This window comes from Muscardinus avellanarius, assembly GCF_963383645.1.
Source record: "Muscardinus avellanarius genome assembly, chromosome: X".
Lineage (NCBI taxonomy): Eukaryota > Metazoa > Chordata > Mammalia > Rodentia > Gliridae > Muscardinus > Muscardinus avellanarius.
Genome location: NC_137792.1, coordinates 10,407,002 through 10,429,073, shown reverse-complemented (window position 1 = coordinate 10,429,073; position 22,072 = coordinate 10,407,002). Strand labels below are relative to the sequence as shown.

Genomic DNA, 22,072 nt, shown 5'->3' with positions numbered 1-22,072 from the left:
CCAGGTCTAGTTTTATTGTTTATTAAAATAGGGTCCCAGCCGGGCATGGTGGCGTGCGCTTGTAATTCCAGTTCTTGGGAGGCTGAGACAGGAGGATCGGGGGTTTGCAGATAGCCTCAGCTACTTAGGCCCTCTGCAACTTAGTAAGACCTTGTTTCAAAATAAAGAATAAAAAATAGGGCTGGGGGTGTAGCTTGGAGGTAGAATGCCCTGGGTTTCATCTCCAGTACCACACATACACCAAAAAGAAAGTGTCTCACTAAACTGCATGAAACTGCAATCCTCCTGTCTCAACCTACCAAGTACCAGGATTACAGGCGTTCACCACCACACCCAGCTTATATTTTTGTTTTAAACAGGGTCTCACTAGGTCACGAAAAGTTTCACTATGTTGTTGAGGCTGGCCTTGAACCTGCCGTCCTGTCTCAGTCTCCCATGTACTAGAATTATAGGCATGTGTCTAGCAGTCAAGTTAAAGACAGATTTTACTGAGTGGCTGGGTAAAAATTGAATTAGGCATGGTGGCTCATGCTTGTTTGAGACCAGCCTTAGCAACTTAGCAAGGCCTTCAGCAATTTAGCAAGACCCTGTTTCAAAACAAAAAATAAAATAGGGCTGGGGGTGGAACTCAGAAGTAGAATGTCCTTGGGTTCAATCCCCAGTATCCCAAACCAAACCAAACCCAAAATATTAAAAAAAAACACCAAAAAAATCTCCCAAAACCCAACCCAAATCAAACCAAACTAAAACTCATAGATAAGTCTTCTTCCTCTTCTTTTTTTGTGGTGCTGGAGACTGAACTCAGGGGTATTCTGCTTCTGAGTAATACCTGCAGCCCTATTTTATTTTAAATTAGGAAAGAGGGTCTGGATAAGTTGCTAACCGCCTCATTAAATTGCTGAGGTTGGCTTCGAATCTGCAATCCTTCTATCTCAGCCTCCCAGGTACTAGGATTAGAGGAGTGTGCCACCATGCTTGGTTTACATACTGATTTTAAAGAGATATATTGTTATTTTTTTTTTTTTTTGCGGGTCTGGAGATGGAACCCAGGGGCATTCTATCTTTGTGCTACACCCCCTGCCCTATTTTTTAATTCTTTATTTTGAAACTGGGTCTCACTGAGTTGCAAAGGGCCTCACTAAGTAGCTGAGGCTGTCCGTGAACTGCGATTCTCAGGTCTCAGCCTCCTGAATGCTGGGATTACAAGCGTGCGCCACCACGCCTGGTGAGATATATTTGCTGAGCGTGGTGGTGCACACCTGTATTCCTTGTACTTGGGAGGCTGAGTCTGGAAGATCACAGGTTCGAGGATAGCCTCAGCAAGTAGTGAGACTCTCATCAACCTGGTGAGACTGTTTCCAATAAGAAATAAAATTGGGCTGTGAGTGTGGCTAGAAGGTAGACTGCCTCTGGGTTCGATTCCAGTACCCCCCAAAAGAGATATTATTTTTAAGAAGACTCATCTAGCTAGGTGTGATGGCACACTCCTGTAATTCCAGTACTTGGGCATTTGAAACAAGAGGATCACAGGTTGGAACCCAGCCTCAACAATTTAGAGAGGCCCTTACAAACTCAGCGAGACTCTGTGTCCAAATAAAAATTAAAATGCCCCTGGGTTCAATCCCCAACACCACAATAAGTAAATAAATAAATAAATAAATACATAGATATGTAGAGTTGGGCATGGTGGTGCACGATTGTAAATTCAGTACTTGGGAGGCTGAGAGAGAAGGACCCCAGGTTCGAGGACAGTCTCAGCAACCTAGGAAGTGCCTGTTGCCAAACAAAACATAAAAAGGTCAAGTTGAGAGTGTAGCTTGTTGGTCGCCCCTGGGTTCGATCCCCCAGTACCGACCTCCCCGCCCCCCACTCAGTAACCGTCAGTTTACTTGAGACAACACGTTTTATTCCAAGGGCTAAAAGACATTTTTTCTCATCAAATTAAGCTCATCGAGAATCCCTGAGGGGTGTGTGTGTGTGAGGGTGGGTAGTAAAGGTGAAAGCTGGTCATGTGAACACAACAGATTCCTAGCCAAACTCAGAGAGGTCGGACCGGACCGCTTTCCTGCGGCCCAGCTCCAAAGGTACACAAACTTAACGGAGTGGCACGTCATCAAGAACTTCAGAGACAGGACTTGGCTGCTAGATGAAGCTTCGGCTTTGCCCAGATTCTCACCAATCTCTTCCCAGGCTAGAGGGTCAGACAGACACAAGTTCCTCTCCCGCCCCCCTCCAGCCAGTCTTCGGGCCCGCACCCCAGCTCCACCCCACTTTCCGGAGCGGGGTGAGGGCAGGAGAGACTCACTGCTGAGGCCTTTAGCTTGCTGGAGGAGCTCCTGGTCCACGGCTGGCTGCTGCTGCTCCTCCCTGGACTCCGCCGCCGCCTCGGAGCCCTGCTCGGGTGGAGCGTCTCCGCCTGACGGCTTGTCTCCCTCGGCCTGCTCGCTGTCCGCCGCCGGCTGCTGCAAGCCAAACCAAGTGCTCAAGCCTCGTAACATCCCGCCGGGAGGGATGTCGCCGCGATCCCGCTCACTGGAGACCTACGCAGGGGCGGCCGGCAACCGACTCGAATCTGCGCGTCTCCCGGGGCTATGGCCGGAAGTTGTAGCGACGCTGGCACCGCCCACCCACCTTCTCCCCGCCTCTGTGCTGACTCCGGAGGCGGTCTGTGACACCACTTCCGGCATAGGCCCCGCCCACTAGACCCGCCCGTCAGGCCCCGCTCCTAGGCCCCGCCCCGAGACTCCTCCCCTAGGCCCCGCCCCGAGGCTCCTCCCTAGGCCCCGCCCCGAGGCTCCTCCCTAGGCCCCGCCCCCTAGGCTTCGCTCGTGACGAGTCCTTTGTGAGCGTGGAATCAGGACAAAGGGCTTTCCTTCCTGACGCTGCCTGGCTCCGCCCCGCGCTCGTCCTGTCGTTGGCCGGCTTTGTCGATGACTGTCGTGGGAGTGTGTACGGTCTGTTTGTCACAGCCCTATCTAGTTTCACTTTATGATTGCCTCTGAGCGGATTGGCTAGTGATTTAGTCTCCCCTTTTGGGAGTCCAGCTGAGCCGGGCCCCCCGCAAAGTGGGTATTTTTATAGTTATTTATTTATATTTTCTGGAAATAGATATTTTTTTTTGGAAATGGATATCTTTATTTATTTTTATTCTTTTTTTTTGCGGTACTGTGGGGAATTAAACCCAGGGGCATTATACATCTGAGCTACACCCCCAGCCTTATTTTTTCTTTTTAAAAAAATTTTAAATTTGTAGTCATACATCTTAAGGGGGTACAAGATGGTCGTGTCATGCATACACACATCACTCATTTAGCCCTCCCCCAAATCCCGCCCCATTCCTTTCACCTCCCTCCCCCTCTCCCTCCTCCCTCTCTCTCTGTTTGGCTTAGTGATTGATTTTGTTGTTTGTGAGCGCACATCATGGAATTTCCCTCTTCCCTCCACCCATCCCCCTCCGTTAGGTGGCCTTATTTGCTCATTTATGGTTTCTCCTTTTTTAAATTCTTTTTTTTTTTGAAACAAGGTCTCACTAAGTTGCCAAGGGACTTACTAAGCAGCTGAGGCTGGTTGTGAACCTGCGATCCTCCTGGTCTCAGCCTCCCAAGTACGGGGATGACAGGTGTGCTTGTGACCCCACCACTGGCAGAAGAGGATATCTTTAGCCACTTCCTGAGCCTAAGTCAAATTTAACCCTAGGCCTTCCTGTCTAATTTACAGGGAGGATACAGGCTACTTGTACCTCCAGACTATACTCCCAGACCTTTTTAATATTTTATTTGGAAACAGGACCCTGCAATCATCCTATCTCAGCCTCCCCTGTACTTGGTTACAGGTGTGTGCCAACATGTCTGCCAGGACAAGACGTTTTTTGTGTGTGGTGCTGGGGAATGGAACTCAGAGTCTTTCTACCTGTGGGCTATACTCCCAGACCTATTTTATACTTTATTTGGAAACAGGGTCTCACTAAGTTGCCGAGAGCCTCACTAAGTAGCTGAAGCTGGCTTCAAACCCGTGCGATCCTCCTGTCTCAGCCTCCCAAGCGCGGGGATTACAAGCGTGCGCCACCACGCCCGGCTCTGAAAATTAATTATAAAGCTGGGTACTTGGGAGACAGACAGGAGGATCACAGGTTTGAGGACAGCCTCAACAACCTAAGGAGACCCTGTTTCAAAACAAATTTAAAAGGGCTAAAGTTGTGTGACTCAGAGTAGAATGCCCCTGGTCCAGTCTCTAGTACCACACACAAAAAAGAAGAAAACAAATTATGATGCTTATAAGTTTTCTTTGGTGGTAGAGGATTGAACCCAGAGGCAGTCTACCTCAAAGTTATAGCCCTATCATCATCATCGTCATCATCATCATTATTATTTTTTTTTTGCAGTACTGAGGATGGAACCCAGGGGCATTCTACCTCTGAGCTATACCCCCAGCCCTATTTTTTATTTTCTATTTTAAAACAGGGTCTCACTAAGTTGTGGAGGGCCTCACTACGTAGCTGAGGCTGGCCGTGAACCATGATTTTTCTGTCTCAGCCTCCCGAGTACTGGGATTACAAGTATGCGCCACCACACCCAGCTTTATTTTTTATTTCGAAACAGGGTCTTGCTAAGTTGTTGAGGCTGGCCTTGAACCCAGGATCCTCCTGTGTCAGCCTCCAAGCACTGGGATTACAGGCATGGGCCGCCATGCCTGGCTTTAAATATTTTGATGTTGGAAAGTTGATGAATTAAGGATTGTGAAATTCTATTTATTATTTATTTATTTATTTATTTATTTATTTATTTATTTATTTATTGTGGTACTGGGGATGGAACCCAGGGGCCTTTTACCTCCATGCTACACCTCCAGACCTATTTTATATTTTATTTGGAAACAGGGTCTCATTAAGTTACTGAAAGCCTCACTAAGCTGCTGAGGCTGGCTTCAAACCTATTATCCTCCTGTCTCAGACTCCCATGTACTGGGATTACAAGTGTGTGCCACCATGCCCAGCAGGATTGTGAAAATTTAAAAGGTGTTAGTGGCACGTGCCAGTAATCTCAGTACTTAGGAGACTGAGGCAGGAGAACTGCAAGTTCAAGACCAGCCTGGGCAATTCATTTATTTTTTTAATTTTCAATTTTTTGTGTGGTACTGGGGATGGAACCCAGGGACTTTCTACCTCCAGGCTATACTCCCAGACCTTTGTTTTTTATATACATTTCGAAAATGTCTCCCTAAGTTGCTGAGAGCCTCACTAAGTAGCTGAGCTGGCTTAGAACCTGTGCGATCCTCCTATGGATCCCAGAGACATTCTACCTCTGAGCTACACCCCCAGCCTTATATTTTATCCTGTATTTTGAAACAGGTTCTCACTGAGTGGCAGAGGGCCTCACTAAGTAGCTGAGGCTGTCCATGAACCTCCATCCTCCTGCCTCAGCCTCCCAAATGCTGGGAATACAAGCGTGGGCCACCACGCCCGGCTTCTCACTAAGCTCTTGATGCTGGCTTTGAACCTGCAATTCTCCTGTCTCAGCCTCCCAAGTACTGGGATTTCAGGTGTATGCCACCATGCTTGGTTTCTCTTTTCGTTATTTATAAATTATCTTCGGGGTCTAGCACAAACTCATGCAGGTAATAGGCCACGAAGAAACACTTGTTGAGTGACACATCCTCTCCGACACAGTTCATTTAGTCTTCACTGTTACCAAATGGTTTTTCTGCTCACTTTTTTTGTGTCTTTGGAACTGGGGCCCTTTATCTCTGAGCTACCACCCTCAGCCCTGTTTTATTTATATTTTGAACCAGGGTCTCACTCAGCTGCTAAGAGCTCATTACTTGCTGAGACTGTCCTCAAACCTGTGATTTTCCTGTCTCAGCCTCCCAAGTATGGGGATTACAATCATGAGCTACCACGCCTAGTGCTCTTCATTTTGTATTTGGGATTAATAAGGCCATAGTTATCACAATTACCCCTTTGTATTTACAAACTATTTTTCATCCATCAGCCTATCATAGATGAATAGAATAAGGTAACCGGAGGAGGCCCTATATCCTGTGGTGAAAAGTGTGGCTGTTGGGGGTGACGTTTGATATCTATGCCAGGACTTTGCCACTCATACTAATTAATATCTTCCGCAGGTTCCAGGCCAGCTTTAGCAACTAAGGTGTCTTTGGTCAAGATGTTGCACATCCCTGAGCTTCCGGCGGTTCCTTTCACAGAGGTTTGTAAAAAGGAAACAAAGTAGTGAAATTGGGAAGAAAACTTTGACAGGTATTAGATAACATGGCAGGTATTAGGTATTACCACCAATAACACCCCATTCCCAAGCATCCTTCCTGTATGGCCTGCTATGGGCCTTTTTCATGAACAAATTCCTTTGTGCTTCCAGTTTTGCTTTTTCATATGTATGCATGTACGTATGTATGCATTGAGTGTTTGTACTGGAGTTTGTATCCAGGGGCATTCTACCTCTGAGCTACACCCCCAGCCCTTTTTGTGGTACTGGGAATTGAACTCAGAGGCATTTTACCTCCGAGATACATCCACAGAATGATTTTATTTCCTATTTGGAAACAGTGTCTCACTAGGTTGTTGAGAGCCTCATTAAATTGCTGAGGCTGTCCTGGAACCTGCAATCCTTCAGTCTCAGCCTCCCAAGTACTGGGATTACAAGTGTGCGCCACCACGTTTGGCTTTTTTTTTTTTAAACAGGTTCTTGCTAAGTAGCTGAGGCTGACCTTGAACCTATGATCCTCCTGCCTCAGCATCTCAAGTAATGGGATTACAGGCATGTGCTACCATGCCCTTCTTCCGCCCCTCCCTTCTCTTCCCCCTCTCCCCTTCCCTCCTCCTGTCAGTCTGTCCATCCTTTCTTCCTTCTTTCCTTCTTTTTGTGGTACTGGCAATTTAACCCAGGGGCATTTTACCTTTGAGCTGCAATCTCAACCCTATTTTTATTTCTTTTAATTTTTTTTTTTTTTGTCGTACAGGGGATGAAACCCAAGGGCCTTCTACCTCTGGCCTATACTCCCAGACTTATTTTATATTTTATTTGGAAACAAGGTCTCACTAAGTTGCTGAGAACCTCACTAAGTAGCTGAGGCTAGCTTTGAACCTGCCCGATCCTCCTATCTCAGCCTCCCAAGTGAGGGGAATACAAGCGTCTGCCACCATGCCTGGATTTCAACCTTATTATTATTGTTTTTTTTTGTGTGTGTGGGTCTGGGGATGGAACCCAGGGACATTCGACCTCCAAGATACACTCTCTGCCCTGTTTTTATTTATTTATTTTGAAACAGGGCCTCACTGAGCTGCAAAGGGCCTCACTAAGCCGAGGCTTTCCCCGAACCACGATCTTCCGGTCTCAGCCTCTCAAATGCTGGGATTCCAAGTGTGCACCACCACGCCCAGCTTCAACCCTATTTTAAAATTTTTTTTATCATGTTCAATATTTATCTTCAGTGGCCAAATACAAGAGCATGTTAAAGGGTCTTATTTCATCCAGGCAGGCTACAAATTGATTTTTTGCTGTATGGGGGTGAAACCCAGGGACATTCTACCCCCGAGCTACACCCCCAGCCCTATTTTGGGGGGGGGGTTTGGGGATGAAACCCAGGGGGCATTTGACCTCCGAGCTACACCCCCTGCCCTATTTTTTATTCTTTATTTTGGAACCGGGTCTCACTGAGTTGCAGAGGGCCTCATTAAGTAGCTGAGGCTGTCCACGAACCACGATCCTCCGGGTCTCAGCCTCCCGAATGCTGGGATTACAAGCGTGCCCGGCTCCCAGCCCTATTTATTATTATTTTTTGACACAGAGTTTCACTGAGTTGCAAAGGGCCTCACTAACTGGCTGAGGCTGGCCGTGAACCACGATCCTCCATTACAAGCATGTACCATCATGCCCAGCACAAATTGAGTTCTTTAATCTTTAGAGAAATATGCAGTCGACACTGGAACTGGTGTAGTTCTGATCATTCAGGAGGCCTTGTCCTCCATTTCCACAGCTGAGAGGCTTCTGCTGGACAGACAACAAATCAAAGGTCAGATTGACATCACACTGGCATCCAGAGCTTCTGAGCAGTCCATTCCCACGCTGAATTCATCCTGGTCCATTCAAGGACCGGTCTCTGCTAACCTAACACGGACATGGCAGAGAGTTCCCATCAGCTATATCTGTTACATTGCTAGAGGGGTGGGGAGCAGCTGCTGCTCCAGCTGGCATCAACTCTATTTTTAGTTTTTTTTTTTTTTGCGGGTCTGGGGATGAAACCCAAGGGCATTCTACCTCTGAGCTACACCCCCTGCCCTACTTTTTAATCTTTATTTTGAAACTGGGTCTCACTGAGTTGCATAGGGCCTCACTAAGTACCTGAGGCTGTCCGTGAACCGCGCGATCCTCCTATCTCAGCCTCCCGAATGCTGGGATTACAAGCGTGTGCCACCACGCCCGGCTCATCAACTCTATTTTTAATTCTTTTTTTGTGTGTGTGGTACCAAGGATGGAACCCAGGGGCATTCTACCACCGAGCCACAACCCCAGCCCTATTTTTTTATACTTTATTTTGAAACAGGGTCTCACTTAGTTGCAGAGGGCCTCACCAAGTAGCCGAGGCTGGCCGTGAACTGTGATCCTCCTGTCTCAGCCTCCCAAGTACTGGGATTCCTAGTGTGTGCCACCACGCCCGGCAGCCATTTTTATTTTGAAACAGGGTTTTGCTAAATTACCGCATGCCGGCCTCCTACTTGTGATCCATCTCAGCCTTCCGGATTACTGGGATTACAGGTATCATCTTGCTTTTTTAGTTCATTTCCTTTCCTTCTTTTTATTTTCTTTCATTTCGGCGGCCAACTCCGTCTCCCCTCCTGGATTTGCTGCTTCTCTGAAGTCTTTGCCTCCAGTATCTTATTTCCTGCCGCCAGCTCTCCCGTCCCCTCTGCGCCCTCATTCTGTTTGGCCTTTCTCTCCTTTCCCACCTCTTCAGCTCCGCGTGTGCTCTCACAAAGTCCACCAGGTCTTCGGTGACACTCGCCCAACTTGTGACGCTAGTGTCTTCCTGCCTACTCAGAAACTCCACGAAACGTTGGGCTCGCCTCAGACCTTTGTGTGCTCAGTTAAGCCCTCGTCCTTCTTCGTGTTTTGCCTTCTCCTGAACCACCTGCATCGCTTCCTAGCCCCAGCCATCCTCTTATCCGCTCAAAGTCTCCGCGAAGCCTTCGCCGTCCCCGGGCCCCCGCTGCTCTGTCTGCCCTTTTCTTTACGACCTAATAATATTGCTTTATGGAAATGCACTGCTTCCAAGAGATATAAGTAGCCTTTCCACCAGACTCTGCGCCCCCAAAGAGCAGGAATTTCCCCGCCGCCGGGGGGCTCCAGCAGTTCCCGTGGCTTTCTAGGGGACCCACCAACGTTTGTTGCAATGAAGTTCCTGGGAGGACCCGAAGGAGGGTCTCGGGCCCTTGGCTTTCACCGCACACCCAAGCGCCTTTGCTGTGTGAGCCGCGCCAGGGAGGGCGGAGGGAGGGAGGGAGGAGCAGGCCCCAGGCTGCGCCAGGCCCCGGGCCAAGGGCATCCAGAGCGGAGGGTGACGGGAGCTTGCCCGCGGCTTCGCAGGAATCACTTTTTAGGCGCTGGTTGTGGACACCCCACACGGCTGCAAACCCTGAGCTCAGCAGCGTGAGTCAGCTGAGAGGGGGAGGTGGGCGAGGAGGGCTCTGCACACCCCAGGCCGTGCGGGCTGCAGGAAGGACCCGCGGCGACTCCGGACCAGCGGCCCCCTCCTCTGCCCGCCAGGTGAGCACAGGCTGGCCGCGGGGCGGGGCCTGCCCGAGCCGCCCTCCGAGCCACCCTCCGCGGCACCGCAGGTAACTCCCCGCCCGGGCCTCCCTCGGCGCCGCGCCCCCGAGCCAGTGCACACGCGTGGCCGGCCGCCTTTGTCCCCTAGCTCGGAGTCCGGCTGGCACCGGGCGCCGACCTCGGCGGGACGCGGGGACGGAGACGCCCCCTCTGCCGAGACTGCCGGGGCCCTGCGTCCCCGCGGCGCGCTCTCCCCGGCCCCCGCCCTGCCCCCGGCCCAATTTCTCTCTGCCATCAAGAGCCCGGAGATGGCGATGGCGTTGGCGGAAGCCCCGCGCGGGAGGCGGGCGAGACCGGCCATCGACTCTCTACCGCGGCCTTTCGGTTCTGGCCCCGTCCCCACCGCACCCTGGGACGCCGGCCCTCGCCGCGGGTATCTCCATCACCACGCGCAGCGCCCAGCCACCGCGATCCTGCTGCAAAATAGCTTTAGGGGCAAAATTAAAAGAAAAAAAGAGAGAGATTGACGTATAGTTAGCACACAGCAAAATGCCCCGTTTCAAGTACGCAGATCGATGGGATTTACATTGGCCATTTATATCACCCCAGAAAGTTCTCTAGTGCCCCTTTCCAGGCACCCCACCTCCCAGCCCCCCCCCCCCCATGTTCTGATGGCAGACCTGGCTTAGTTCTGCCTGTTCTTGAGAGTCATTAAGCGCCTTATTCATGAAGAACTCTCTGGCATTTGACTTCCATTTCTTCTTCCTTGGCCTCAGTGAGAAGGTGCCTCTTGGCTCCTCTGGGTGATTTTAGTTGCTCTCGGCTGGCCTGGTCTAATGTGGGACCACTGGCCGCTGGCACCGCGCAAGGCTCTTGAACCCTGGTCAGGTGGCAAGGCTGAATTGAGATATGATGGAAGCATAGTGCAAAGATGGTACCATATCACAAATTCTTTTTATTTTTTTTTTTTTTGGCGGTACTGGGGATGGAACCCAGGGGCATTCTACCTCCAAGCTACACCCCCCAGTTCTATTTTTTTATTCCTTTTTTTTTTTTTTTTTTTTTTTTTGCTGTACTGGGGATGGAACCGAGGGGCATTTGCGGTCTACCTCGGAGTACACCCCCAGCCTTATTTGTTTTCTTTTTTTTTTCCTTTTTTTTTTTTCTGGTGGTCCTGGGGTTCCTGGAAGCCCTTCTACCTCCGGGCTACACTCTCAGACCTACTATATATATATATATATATATATATATATATATATATATATATATATATATATAATTTATGTGGAAACAGGGTCTCTTAAGCCAGCGAGGCTGGCTCCGAACCAGCGCGATCCTCCTGTCGAGATCCTCCTGTCTCCGCCTCCCAAGCACGGGGATTACAAGCGTGCGCCACCACGCCCGGTTTATTCTTTATTTTTGAAACAAGGTCTCACTATGTTGTAGAAGGCCTTACCAAGTGGTTGAGGCTGTCCACGAATCACGATCCTCCTGCCTCAGCCTCCCAAATGCTGGGATTACAAGTGTGTACCACCACACCTGGCCTTTTTTTTTTAATGTGGCTACTAGAAAATTTCAGATGACTGATCTGGTTTGTGTAATCTTTAGTAGACAGCACTGTTTACACTGTCCTATTTTCTAAACAGTTGCTTCTGTTCACCACATATGAATAAATGAACACCTTCAGTCTTCACACTGAAAATCATCCTGACTGAAGGAAATGATGTAAATTAGAGCCGACCTTTTTATTTGTTTGCTTGCAATTTAAAAACTTCTTTCGAGTCTGGTGCATGCTTCTGATCTGAGTACTCGGGAGGCTGAGACAGGAGGATCGCATGTTCGGGGCCAGCCCCAGCTACTTAGGCCCTCTGTAACTTAGCAAGACCCTGTTTTCAAATAAAAAAAAAAAATAGGACTGGAGGTGTAGCTTGGAGGTAGAATGCCACTGGGTTCAATCCCTAGTACCACACACACACACACACACACACACACAGAGAGAGAGAGAGAGAGAGAGAGAGAGAGAGAGAGAGAGAGAGGTGGAGGAACTACTTTCAAACTTACTTATTTGCTTAAAAGAAGTAGAAAGGATTAGGTGTCCCCTTGGCATTAAATTATATTATTGAAAAAGGACTTCATAAAGTATCAAATGTGCTTTAAAAGAGATTTTGTTTTGAAAGTACAGAAAACTAATAATCACCTATGACACAATCACTTAAATATAAATATATATATATATATTTTATTTTTATTTTTTATTTATTTATTTTTCTTTTTTTTTGGGGTGGTACTGGGGTTCCTGGAAGCCCTTCTACCTCCGGGCTACACTCCCAGACCTATTTTATATTTTTGAAACAGGGTCTCTTACGCCAGCGCGGCTGGCTTCGAACCTGTGTGATCCTCCTGTCTCCGCCTCCCAAGCGTGGGGATTACAAGCGTGCGCCACCACGCCCGGCTAAATATATATATTTCAACTTAGAATTTTAATGTAAATATTAACTTTTTTTTTTTTTGCGGGTCTGGGGATGGAACCCAGGGACATTCGACCTCCGAGCTACACCCCCTGCCCTATTTTTTATTCTTTTTATTTTGAAACCGGGTCTCACTGAGTTGCAGAGGGCCTCACTAAGTAGCTGAGGCTGTCCGTGAACCGCGATCCTCCGGGTCTCAGCCTCCCACATGCTGGGATTACAAGCGTGCTGCCACCACGTCCGGTTAAATATTAACTTTTCAAAGTATTTAAGATATTATCATTTAACCAGCCAGGTTCATGGAAGTAAATTACTCTTTTTTTTTTTTTTTGGTGGTACTGGGGGTGGAACCCAGGGGCTTTTCTACCTCTGGGCTATACTTCCAGACCTATTTATATTTTATTTGGAAACAGGGTCTCACTAAGTTGCCGAGAGCCTCACTAAGTAGCTGAGGCTGGCTTCGAACCTGCGCGATCCTCCTGTCTCAGCCTCCCAAGCGCGGGGATTACAAGTGTGCGCCACCACGCCCGGCTGTAAATTACTCTTTTTGAAGACCTATTCATTTATTTTTAAAAACAGGATGAACTTAAAACTAAGTTCACTGGATTTAAATATATTTATTTATCGTGGTACTGGGGATGGAACCCAGGGTCATTCTTCCTCTGAGCTACACTCCCAGCCCTTTTTTTTTTTTGTTTTCCTAGGGTCTCCCTAGGTTGCTGAGTTTCGCTCTTTGCAGAGATTGTCCTGTGGTCCTCTTGTCCAAGCCTCTCAAGTGCTGGGACTACAGGTGTGTGCCAGCCTGGCACCTAAGTATATTACAATTTAACAAGGTGTATTTTTGATCAAATTAAAAACTTGACAGAAATCAGTTCTAAATTGTACCAAGCATAGTAGTTGTGATAATATTATATTTAATTTTATATTTTGCCTCCTTCCCTTGCTTGGCTTTGCGGCTGACTTTGATATGTTTTAAGTACATTGTGTGTTTTAGAGATTTGAGATTAGTCAGTCACAAAAAATAAGAATTCTGCTACTTTTTCATGGAACACAAGAAGCATTTTCTTTCTTTTCTTTTCTTTTCCTTTCTTTTCTTTTCTTTTCTTCTCTTTTCTTTTCTTTTTTTTACACCGGAGATGGCACCCAGGAATGCTCTAGCACTGAGCTACGCCCAGCTCTTTTTTGTTTTTTATTAAAAATTTTTTTTGTGTATTGAGGATTAAACCCTGAGGCTATGCCTCTAGCCTTTTGTATTTTAAAACAAGGTCATGCTAGGTTGCTGAGAGTTGCTAAACTGCTGGACTGGTTTTGAACCTGTGATCCTGTTGTTTCAGCCTCCCAAGCATTGGAGTTATAGGTATGTGCCACCACTCTTGGTCTTTTTAATTTATATTTTGGTACTGGAGGTTGAACCCAGGGGCATTCTACCTGTGAGCCATACCCTCAGACCTTTCTGTTATTTATTTTGAAACAGAGTCTTGATAAATTGCTGAGGCTCAGCCGGGCGTGGTGGCACGTGCTTGTAATCCCAGCATTCAGGAGGCTGAGACAGAAGGATTGGGGTTAGCGGCCAGCCTCAGCTACTTAGTGAGGCCCTTTGCAACTCAGTGAGACTCTTTCAAAATAAAAATAAAAATAGCGCTGGGGCTGTAGCTCAGACGTAGAATGCTTCTGGGTTCCATCCCCAGTACTGGAAAAAAAAATTGCTGAGGCTGACCTTGAACCTGTGATCTTCTTGTTTTAGCCTCCCAAAGTTTGGGATTATAGGTGTGGCACTGGGGAGCATTGCACTGGTGGGGCATGGATATATAACCTGCGCGATCCTCCTGTCTCCGCCTCCCAAGCGCGGGGATTACAAGCGTGCGCCACCACGCCCGGATACATGTATATTTTGGATAGCTTTACTTCACTCACCCAGATCATGATCAGCTAGTTCAAACTAAGTTCAAGGCTGTGAGTTGAGAAAATTGTTATGAGAGGTTTTTTTTTTTTTTTCGGTACTGAAGATTGAACCCAGGGGCATATTATCTCTGAGCTACATCCCCAGCCCGATTTTATTCTTTATTTTGAGACAGGATCTCACTAAGCTGCGGAGGGCCTCACTAAGTAGCTGAGGCTGGCCTCGAACCCTGATCCTCCTGTCTCAGCCTCCCAAGTACTGGAATTACAAGTGTGCGCCACCATGCCCGGCAGAGAGTTTGTTTTGAAGGTGAGGGTTCTTATGAAAATAGGGAGGCCAGTGGAATAGAGGAAGGGAACCAGGGGGATGGAAGGATGTATGAATATGTATGTATTCCACTGTTGTGTAGTAATTATAATGCACCCCTAAAATAACTCAGATAAGATAGTTTCTTCTGAAAAATAAGGAGAGGAAACTTCAATATCGAAATGGCCATTCCTTTGAGGAAGAAATTGAAGTTGACATTGTTCCTACCTGCTTGAATTCGTGTTTTAATTTCCAAGGACTTTAAAAATGTTTGCCTTCTGCCGGGCGCAGTGGCACACACTTCTAATCCCACCCAGCACTTGGGAGGCTGAGACAGGAGGATCACAGGTTCTCAGCCAGCCTCAGCAGCTTAGCCAGGCCCTCTGCAACTTAGTAAGACCTTGTTTCCAGATAAAATATAAAATAGGTCTGGAGGTATAGCTCAGAGGTAGAAGGGCCCTGGTTCCACCCCCATACCACACACACACACACACACACACACACACACACACACACACACAATTTGCATTACAATAAAATAGGATTTAGAGGTATTAGCTTAGTGTCTCTTTCTGTCTCTGGGCAGCTGCAGTTTTATATTAGCGGCCTTAATCAGTTGTCCATTTGCCTGCCATGACTACACAAATAATACCGTTAATGGCCTACTTTAGTGCATGTGGTTAAATTGCAAGAGCAGATGGCCCTGCACACACTCGTGGGAATAGCAAACCTACTCACAGTAAAGAAAGTCAAGATATTGGCTTCCTGTAAAACAAAGGCATTTGAACCAGACAGTGCCAGAAAAGTCATAACATTTTTTTATGACACGGTGTTTTCTTTTTCCTGCTCGTGTGTGTGTGTGTGTGTGTGTGTATGTGTGTGTGTGTGTGTTTTCCAGTAGACTGAACCCAGCGGCCGTCTACCTCTGAGCTACACCCCCAGCCCTTTTTATTACTTGTTTTGGAGCAGGGTTTCTCTAGGTCTCTGAGAGCCTTGCTACATTGCTGAGGCTATCCTCGAACCTGCGATCGTCCTGTCTCAGCATCCCAGGTACTGGGGTTACAGGTGATTACAGATGTGTGTCACCATGCCTAGCTTCAGGTATTTTTTGATTCTATTTATTTATTTTGTGGTGTTGGGGATTGAACCCAGGAGCATTTGACCTCTGAGCTCTACCCCCAGCCCTTTTCTTTTTAAACTTTGAAATAGGGTCTCACTAAGTTGCTGAGGCTGGCTGTGAACCTGCAACCCTGTCTCAGCCTCCCGAGTACTGACTGGGATTACAAGGGTACACTGCCACGCCCACCTTTCAGATTTTTTTTTTTTGTGGGACTGGGGATGGAACCCAGGGGTATTATATGTCCAAGTTACACCCCAGCCCTGTTTTTTAGTCTTTTTTATTTTTATTTTCTCTTTTGCAGGTCTGGGGATGGAAGCCAAGGGCATTTGACCTCTGAGCTATACACCCTGCCCTGTTTTTTATTCTTTATTTTGAAACAGGGTCTCCCTGAGTTGCAAAGGGCCTTACTAAGTAGCTGAGGCTGTCCATGAACCGCCATCCTCCGGTCTCAGCCTCCCAAATGCTGGGATTACAAGCGTGCGCCAGCACGGCCAGCTTTTTTTTTTTTTTTTTTTTTTTTTTTTTTTTTTTACACAGGGTCTCACTGAGTTGTGAAGGGCCTCGCTAAGTAGCTGAGGCTGGCCAAAAACTGCGATCCTCCAGTCCCAGCCTCTGGAAAGCTGAGATTATAAGCGTGCGCCACCATGCCTGGCTTTGGCTATTCTTAAATGGCAAAATTGATGGGTGATGAAAAAGATCATGTTCAGCATGCCTAGTTAAGATAGATACATTTATTATATTATTGTTTTTTGTGTGATACTTAGGAGTGAACCCAGGGACATTCTACCTCTGAGCTACACCCCCAGCCCCATTTTTTTTTTTTTGCCGGTCTGGGGATGGAACCCAGGGGCATTTGACCTCCGAGCTACACCCCCTGCCCTATTTTTTATTCTTTATTTTGAAACCGGTTCTTACTGAGTTGCAGAGGGCCTCATTAAGTAGCTGAGGCTGTCGGCGAATCGTGATCCTCCAGGTCTCAGCCTCCCGAATGCTGGGATTACAAGCATGTGTCACCACGCCCAGCTCACCCCCAGCCCCATTTTATTTTTTATTTTGAAATAGGATCTAAGTTATTGAGGGCCTTGCTAAGTTGCTGAGGTTGACCTCAAACATGTAATCCTCCTGTCTCCTTCCTTCCCAAATGCTCAGACTACAAGCATGCACCACCATGCATGGCTCATTGATTATTCTTTTCATTTATTTGTGTGGTATTGGTGATTGAACCCAGGGGCATTTTACCTCTGAGGTATACTCCACAGTCCTATTTTATTTTATTTTTATTTGGAGACAGGGTCTTGCTAAATTGTGGAGGGCCTTGTTAAATTTCTGAGGCTGGCTGTGAACCTGGGATCCTCCTGTCTCAGCCTTCCAAGTACTGGGATTATAGGTGTGCGCCACCATGCCCGGATTATTTATTATTATTGTTGTTGTTAAAATTATGTTTGGCTGGTGGTGCGTCTCAATGGTACGATGCTTTTGTAGCATGCAAGAGGTCCTGGATGCCATACTCAGCCCTAGAAAACAGTAAAAGCAAAAGCCAAAAAACAAAGTACGGTTTAACAGCCACCTTTTTCTTACTATTTTATACTGGAGATGGATCCCAGGGCCTCTCGCATGCTGGGCAAGTGCTCTGCTGCCAAGCTACATCCCCAACCTCCCGATATACAACTTTTAAGCTTTTACTGTATCCCCTTCTCCCCCATTATAGCAGACATTAGAAAACATTTTCTGTAAGAGACTAGGGCGCTGGGCATGGTGGCGCACGCTTGTAATCCCCGCGCTTGGGAGGCGGAGACAGGAGGATCGCGCAGGTTCGAAGCCAGCCGCGCTGGCGTAAGAGACCCTGTTTCCAAATAAAAATATAAAAAATAGGTCTGGGAATGTAGCCCGCAGGTAGAAGGGTTTCCAGGAACCCCAGTACCAAAAAGAGAGAGAGAGAGAGAGAGAGAGAGACACACACTAGGTAATAAATATTTCGGGCTTCATGGGCCAGAAGGGTCTCTGTTGGCACAAGACTCATCTCTGCCATTGTAGAGTCAGTGTTACTGCCATCAGCAATAAGTCAGTGTTCTGAAATCTGGCTCGACAATTAGTGGATCCCAGTCAGGAGTGAACACAAAGCTTCCAAGGTGCTTACCTCGGGTCCTAGGTGAGAGGACTGCAGGGGGAATTCAGTATGACTCCAATCCTATCCAAGTCTTGATACCATGAGTATTAATGATTTTTTTTATTTGGTGGTACTAGGGGTGGAACCCAGAGGCTTTCTACCTCCGGGCTACACTCCCAGGCCTATTTTTTATATTTTATTTGGAAACAGGGTCTCACTGAATTACTGAGAGCCTCACTAAGTAGCTGAGGCTGGCTTCGAACCTGTGCGATCCTCCTGTCTCAGCCTCCCAAGCGCGGGGATTACAAGCGTGCGCCACCACGCCCGGCTCGAGTATTAATGATTTTTGACACCATTGACTATTAAAATTTCTCACTGGTACCTGTTAAAGCACTTTTTTAGTTTTTTTTTTGTCTCTGTGACCCCAAATCCCTGGCAAGAACGACTCAGAGGAAGAAACATTTAATTGGCTCATGGTTTCAGAGATTTAGTCCATGCTTGGCTAGCTCCAAGGCAGAAGAATTGGGATTTCAGGGCTTGGCAGAGGAAAAGTTGCTCTCAGCCTATGGCTGATAGGGGACAGAGAGAGAGGGGGAAGAGAGGAGGAAGAAGAGGAAAGGAGGAGGGAGAAGAGAATAGAAGGAAAGAGGGATGAATAGAAGGACAAACCTGGGACATATGTAGTCCCCAAAGCCACACTCCCAGCGATCTACCTTCTCCAGCTATATCCCCACTTTGAATCTTCCTGCCCTGAGGACCATGCTTTCAACACATAAGCTCTTAGAAGGACATCCCAAACCAAACTTTATTCAGGACCATTGCAGTAGGTATAGGGACCACTGCAAAGGGGTCTTGGCAGTAGAGGAGAGAGATTGGGCTCAACTCCAAATAAAACCTGGGCAAGAGGGAATCTTGAGCTGAGGAGCAGGGTCTGGGGGTCAGTGAGGGAAGAAAGAAGACAGCTGATGCTGTCCTCCAGTCTGCAGTCTTCCTGTCTCAGCCTCCCAAATACTGGGATGACAGGTGTGCACCATCACGCCCGCCTCCGAGTGTGAATTTTTAAACATTTTGCCATGCCTTGGTACTTCAGTGAGACCTTGCTTCAAAAAACAAAAAAATAGGCTGAGCGTGTTGAGTCATTTGAATTTGATTTCTTATGATGTGAGACACTGAGGGTTGTCACATGTCAGAGTTGAGGGCACTTGGAAAGCCACTTTGCTTGCATGGCGCATCCTCAGCTTTCTGTAGAGTGACGAATTCAAACTCTGCAAGATTACACTGTGTTTTAAAGATATCGGGTAGAAAACCTCAGCAAAGCCAGAAAGGAAAGGTAGGGGAAGAAGAAGGCTGAAGTTAATCAATGAAAAGGCTACATTCGAATATGCGTATACATGAGACTATAACACTGTTAACCTGGACGCTCAGTATTGGGAGGGAGGGAAAAGGGAAAGCAGGGTCGGGGGCACCAAGTACTGTGTGAATATATATCATTGTCAACGTGATCCACATTATGATGTGACGCTAGAGTGCACCAATAAAACAAAACACAAAAGAAAAAAATATCAGGTAGCAAAGTGCTGCTTGAGTTTGAGATTCTAGTTTATTGCCCTCTGCTGGTTTGAGAAAATACATGTCTTTCTGATCTTTACTTTCATCGCCTCTCAGACTCTCTTTGGGTGCTGCCAACCATCCACTCGTCCGCCAATGAAGTATATCTTGGTCACTGGTGGGGTCATCTCAGGCATTGGTAAAGGGATCATCGCCAGCAGCATTGGGACTATTCTCAAGTCATGTGGACTCCGAGTTACTGCTATCAAAATCGACCCCTATATTAATATCGATGCGGGGACTTTCTCACCTTTCGAACATGGTAAGAAAGAGGACCACTCCCTTCTTTATAAATCACTAGACTAAGTTGCATTTCTTTCTTGTATTTTTTTATTAAACACAGAAGCATTCTACCTCTGAGCTATGACCCCAGTCTATTTTTTATTTTATTTTATTTTATTTTATTATTATTATTATTATTATTATTTTTTTTTTTTTTGGTGGTACTGGGGTTCCTGGAAGCCCTTCTACCTCCGGGCTACGCTCCCAGACCTATTTTATATTTTTGAAACAGGGTCTCTTATGCCAGCGCGGCTGGCTTCGAACCTGCGCGATCCTCCTGTCTCCGCCTCCCAAGCGCGGGGATTACAAGCGTGCGCCACCACGCCCGGCTTATTTTATTATTATTTTTGAGGGTCTAGGGATGGAACCCAGGGGCATTTGACCTCCGAGCTACACCTCCTGCCCTATTTTTTATTCTTTATATTGAAACTGGGTCTCACTGAGCTGCTGAGGGCCTCACTCAGTAGCTGAGGCTGTCTGCGAACCACGATCCTCCAGTCTCAGCCTCCCAAATGCTGGGATTACAAGCGTGCGCCACTACGCCTGGGTATTTTTTACTTTGAACCAGGATTTGGCTCAATTGCTGAGACTGGCCTCAAATCTGCAATTTTCCTGTCTCAGCCTCCCAAGTACTGGGATTACAGGTGTGTGCCACCATGCCCAGCTCTTTTTTGTGGTTTTTTTTTTTTTTGGTGGTGGTACTGGGGTTCCTGGAAACCCTTCTACCTCCTGGCTACACTCCCAGACATACATACATACATACATACACATATATATATATATATATATATATATATATATATATATATATATATATATATTTTTTTTTTTGGTGGCACTGGAGGTGGAACCCAGAGTCTTTCTACCTCCGGGCTATACTCCCAGACCTATTTTCTATTTTATTTGGAAACAGGGTCTCACTAAGTTGCTGAGAGCCTCACTAAGTAGCTGAATCAGGCTTCGAACCTGTGCGATCCTCCTGTCTCAGCCTCCCAAGCGCGGGGATTACAAGCGTGCGCCACCACACCCGGCTATTTTTTATATTTTTTATATTTGGAAACAAGGTCTCTTAAGCCAGCGAGGCTGGCTTCGAATCACCTCCTGTTTTGGCCTCCCAAGCGCGGGGATTACAAGCGTGCACCACCACCACCGGCCTTTCTTGTGTTTTGAGCAATACAGGATGCCGTTCCAGAAGTAGACTTGCTGGATCATACCTTATCAATGTAGGAATGTTTTCAGGGTCATTGATAGATTTTTCAGATCACTGATGACATTTCAAATTAGTCAATCTTTTTGGAAATGTACCTTTTGCTATGGATTATATTTTGTGTTACTCTGTCCTAAAGTAATATATTTCTCTTAACATTTCTTGTTGCATGGAGTAACTACCACTAATGATGACATTTTGATGTATATATTGATTATTATAAAAGGCATTAGCCTTTGCATAGAGCATAAGTGTATAGCTTTGATGAATTTTCTTTCTTTCTTTCTTTGCAATACTGGGGATCGAACCCAGGGGAATTCTACCTCCAAGCTACACCCTCGGCCCTATTTTATTTTTATTTTGAAACAGAGTCTCACTAGGTTGATGAGAGTCTCACTACTTGCTGAGGCTGTCTTCAACATGAGATCCTCCTGTCTCAGTCTCCCAAATACTGGGATTACAAGCATGCTCCACCATGCCTGACCTTTACCTTTCATTTTAACTTTTAATTTAGTTGAGTTTTACAGTTATAATATCTTTATATATATATATTTAAAGTGCTGGGGATTGAACCCAGGGCCTCTCACATGCTAATTCTACTATGGAACTATATCCCTAACCATTTTTATTTTGAGACAAGATTTCGATAAATTGACCAGGCTGACCTTGAACTTGAAATCCTCCTGCCTCAACCTCCTGTACAGCTGTGATTACAGGTGTCTGAAGCTGCTCCTGGTGTAACAATTTGGGATGTCACCATGGGTTCTTGTTCTTAGCTAACTGAGAAAAAATAGGCAGAACCGTACTGCTGCAAGCTTAAGCAAATTTTTATTATTACATATAGAAAGGGGGACAGAGCAGTTAAAACATTACATTAGAGGTGATACAGTGGAGTGCCTTGAAAGTAAGACACTGAGGTCTTTGAACACATACCATTTTTTGTGAGAATTCATTATCTCCTTCCTCCCATCCTGCTCAGCCAGTAGCCCTCTTTTCCCAGCAGAAGTAGATGCAGGCCCGCCAGTTATCTCTGCTGTGTGAGCCTTTTCTGTTAATCTTCTTTGGCATTCTCACAGGAATAGATAGGTCTGACATAACTGATCAAAATGTGTTACTTGGTTAGCAAGGTCAGGGGGCTGCATGACAGAAGCCCGCTTTGTTCTTTGTTTTATTTTTATTCTTAAAGCAAATATTGTCCATCTGTGTCCTTGGTGAGTTCTCAGCTTCTCCTTATCTCTCTCTGCTAGAAGTTACTTACTACATTGAAAACTTGTTTCATAATAAAGAAAAGAGAG

General features: G+C 46.7%; 2 protein-coding genes across 2 annotated transcripts in view; one reads left to right on the top strand and one right to left on the bottom strand.

Moving 5' to 3' along the window:
* The window catches only part of SYAP1 (synapse associated protein 1), a gene marked incomplete at both ends in the record, with an annotated part of 36,718 nt that extends 34,220 nt beyond the window's left edge, over window positions 1-2,498 (bottom strand). Inside the window, one exon of the mRNA XM_080718738.1 lies at window positions 2,306-2,498. Coding sequence (XP_080574864.1) covers window positions 2,306-2,498 — 193 coding nt within the window. The remainder of the gene's footprint in view (window positions 1-2,305) is intronic.
* A 16,883-nt stretch (window positions 2,499-19,381) lies between these two features.
* Window positions 19,382-22,072, top strand: part of CTPS2 (CTP synthase 2) — a gene marked incomplete at its 3' end in the record, with an annotated part of 101,063 nt that continues 98,372 nt past the window's right edge. Inside the window, exon 1 of the mRNA XM_080719600.1 lies at window positions 19,382-19,550. Coding sequence (XP_080575726.1) covers window positions 19,385-19,550 — 166 coding nt within the window. The 5' untranslated portion in view covers window positions 19,382-19,384. The remainder of the gene's footprint in view (window positions 19,551-22,072) is intronic.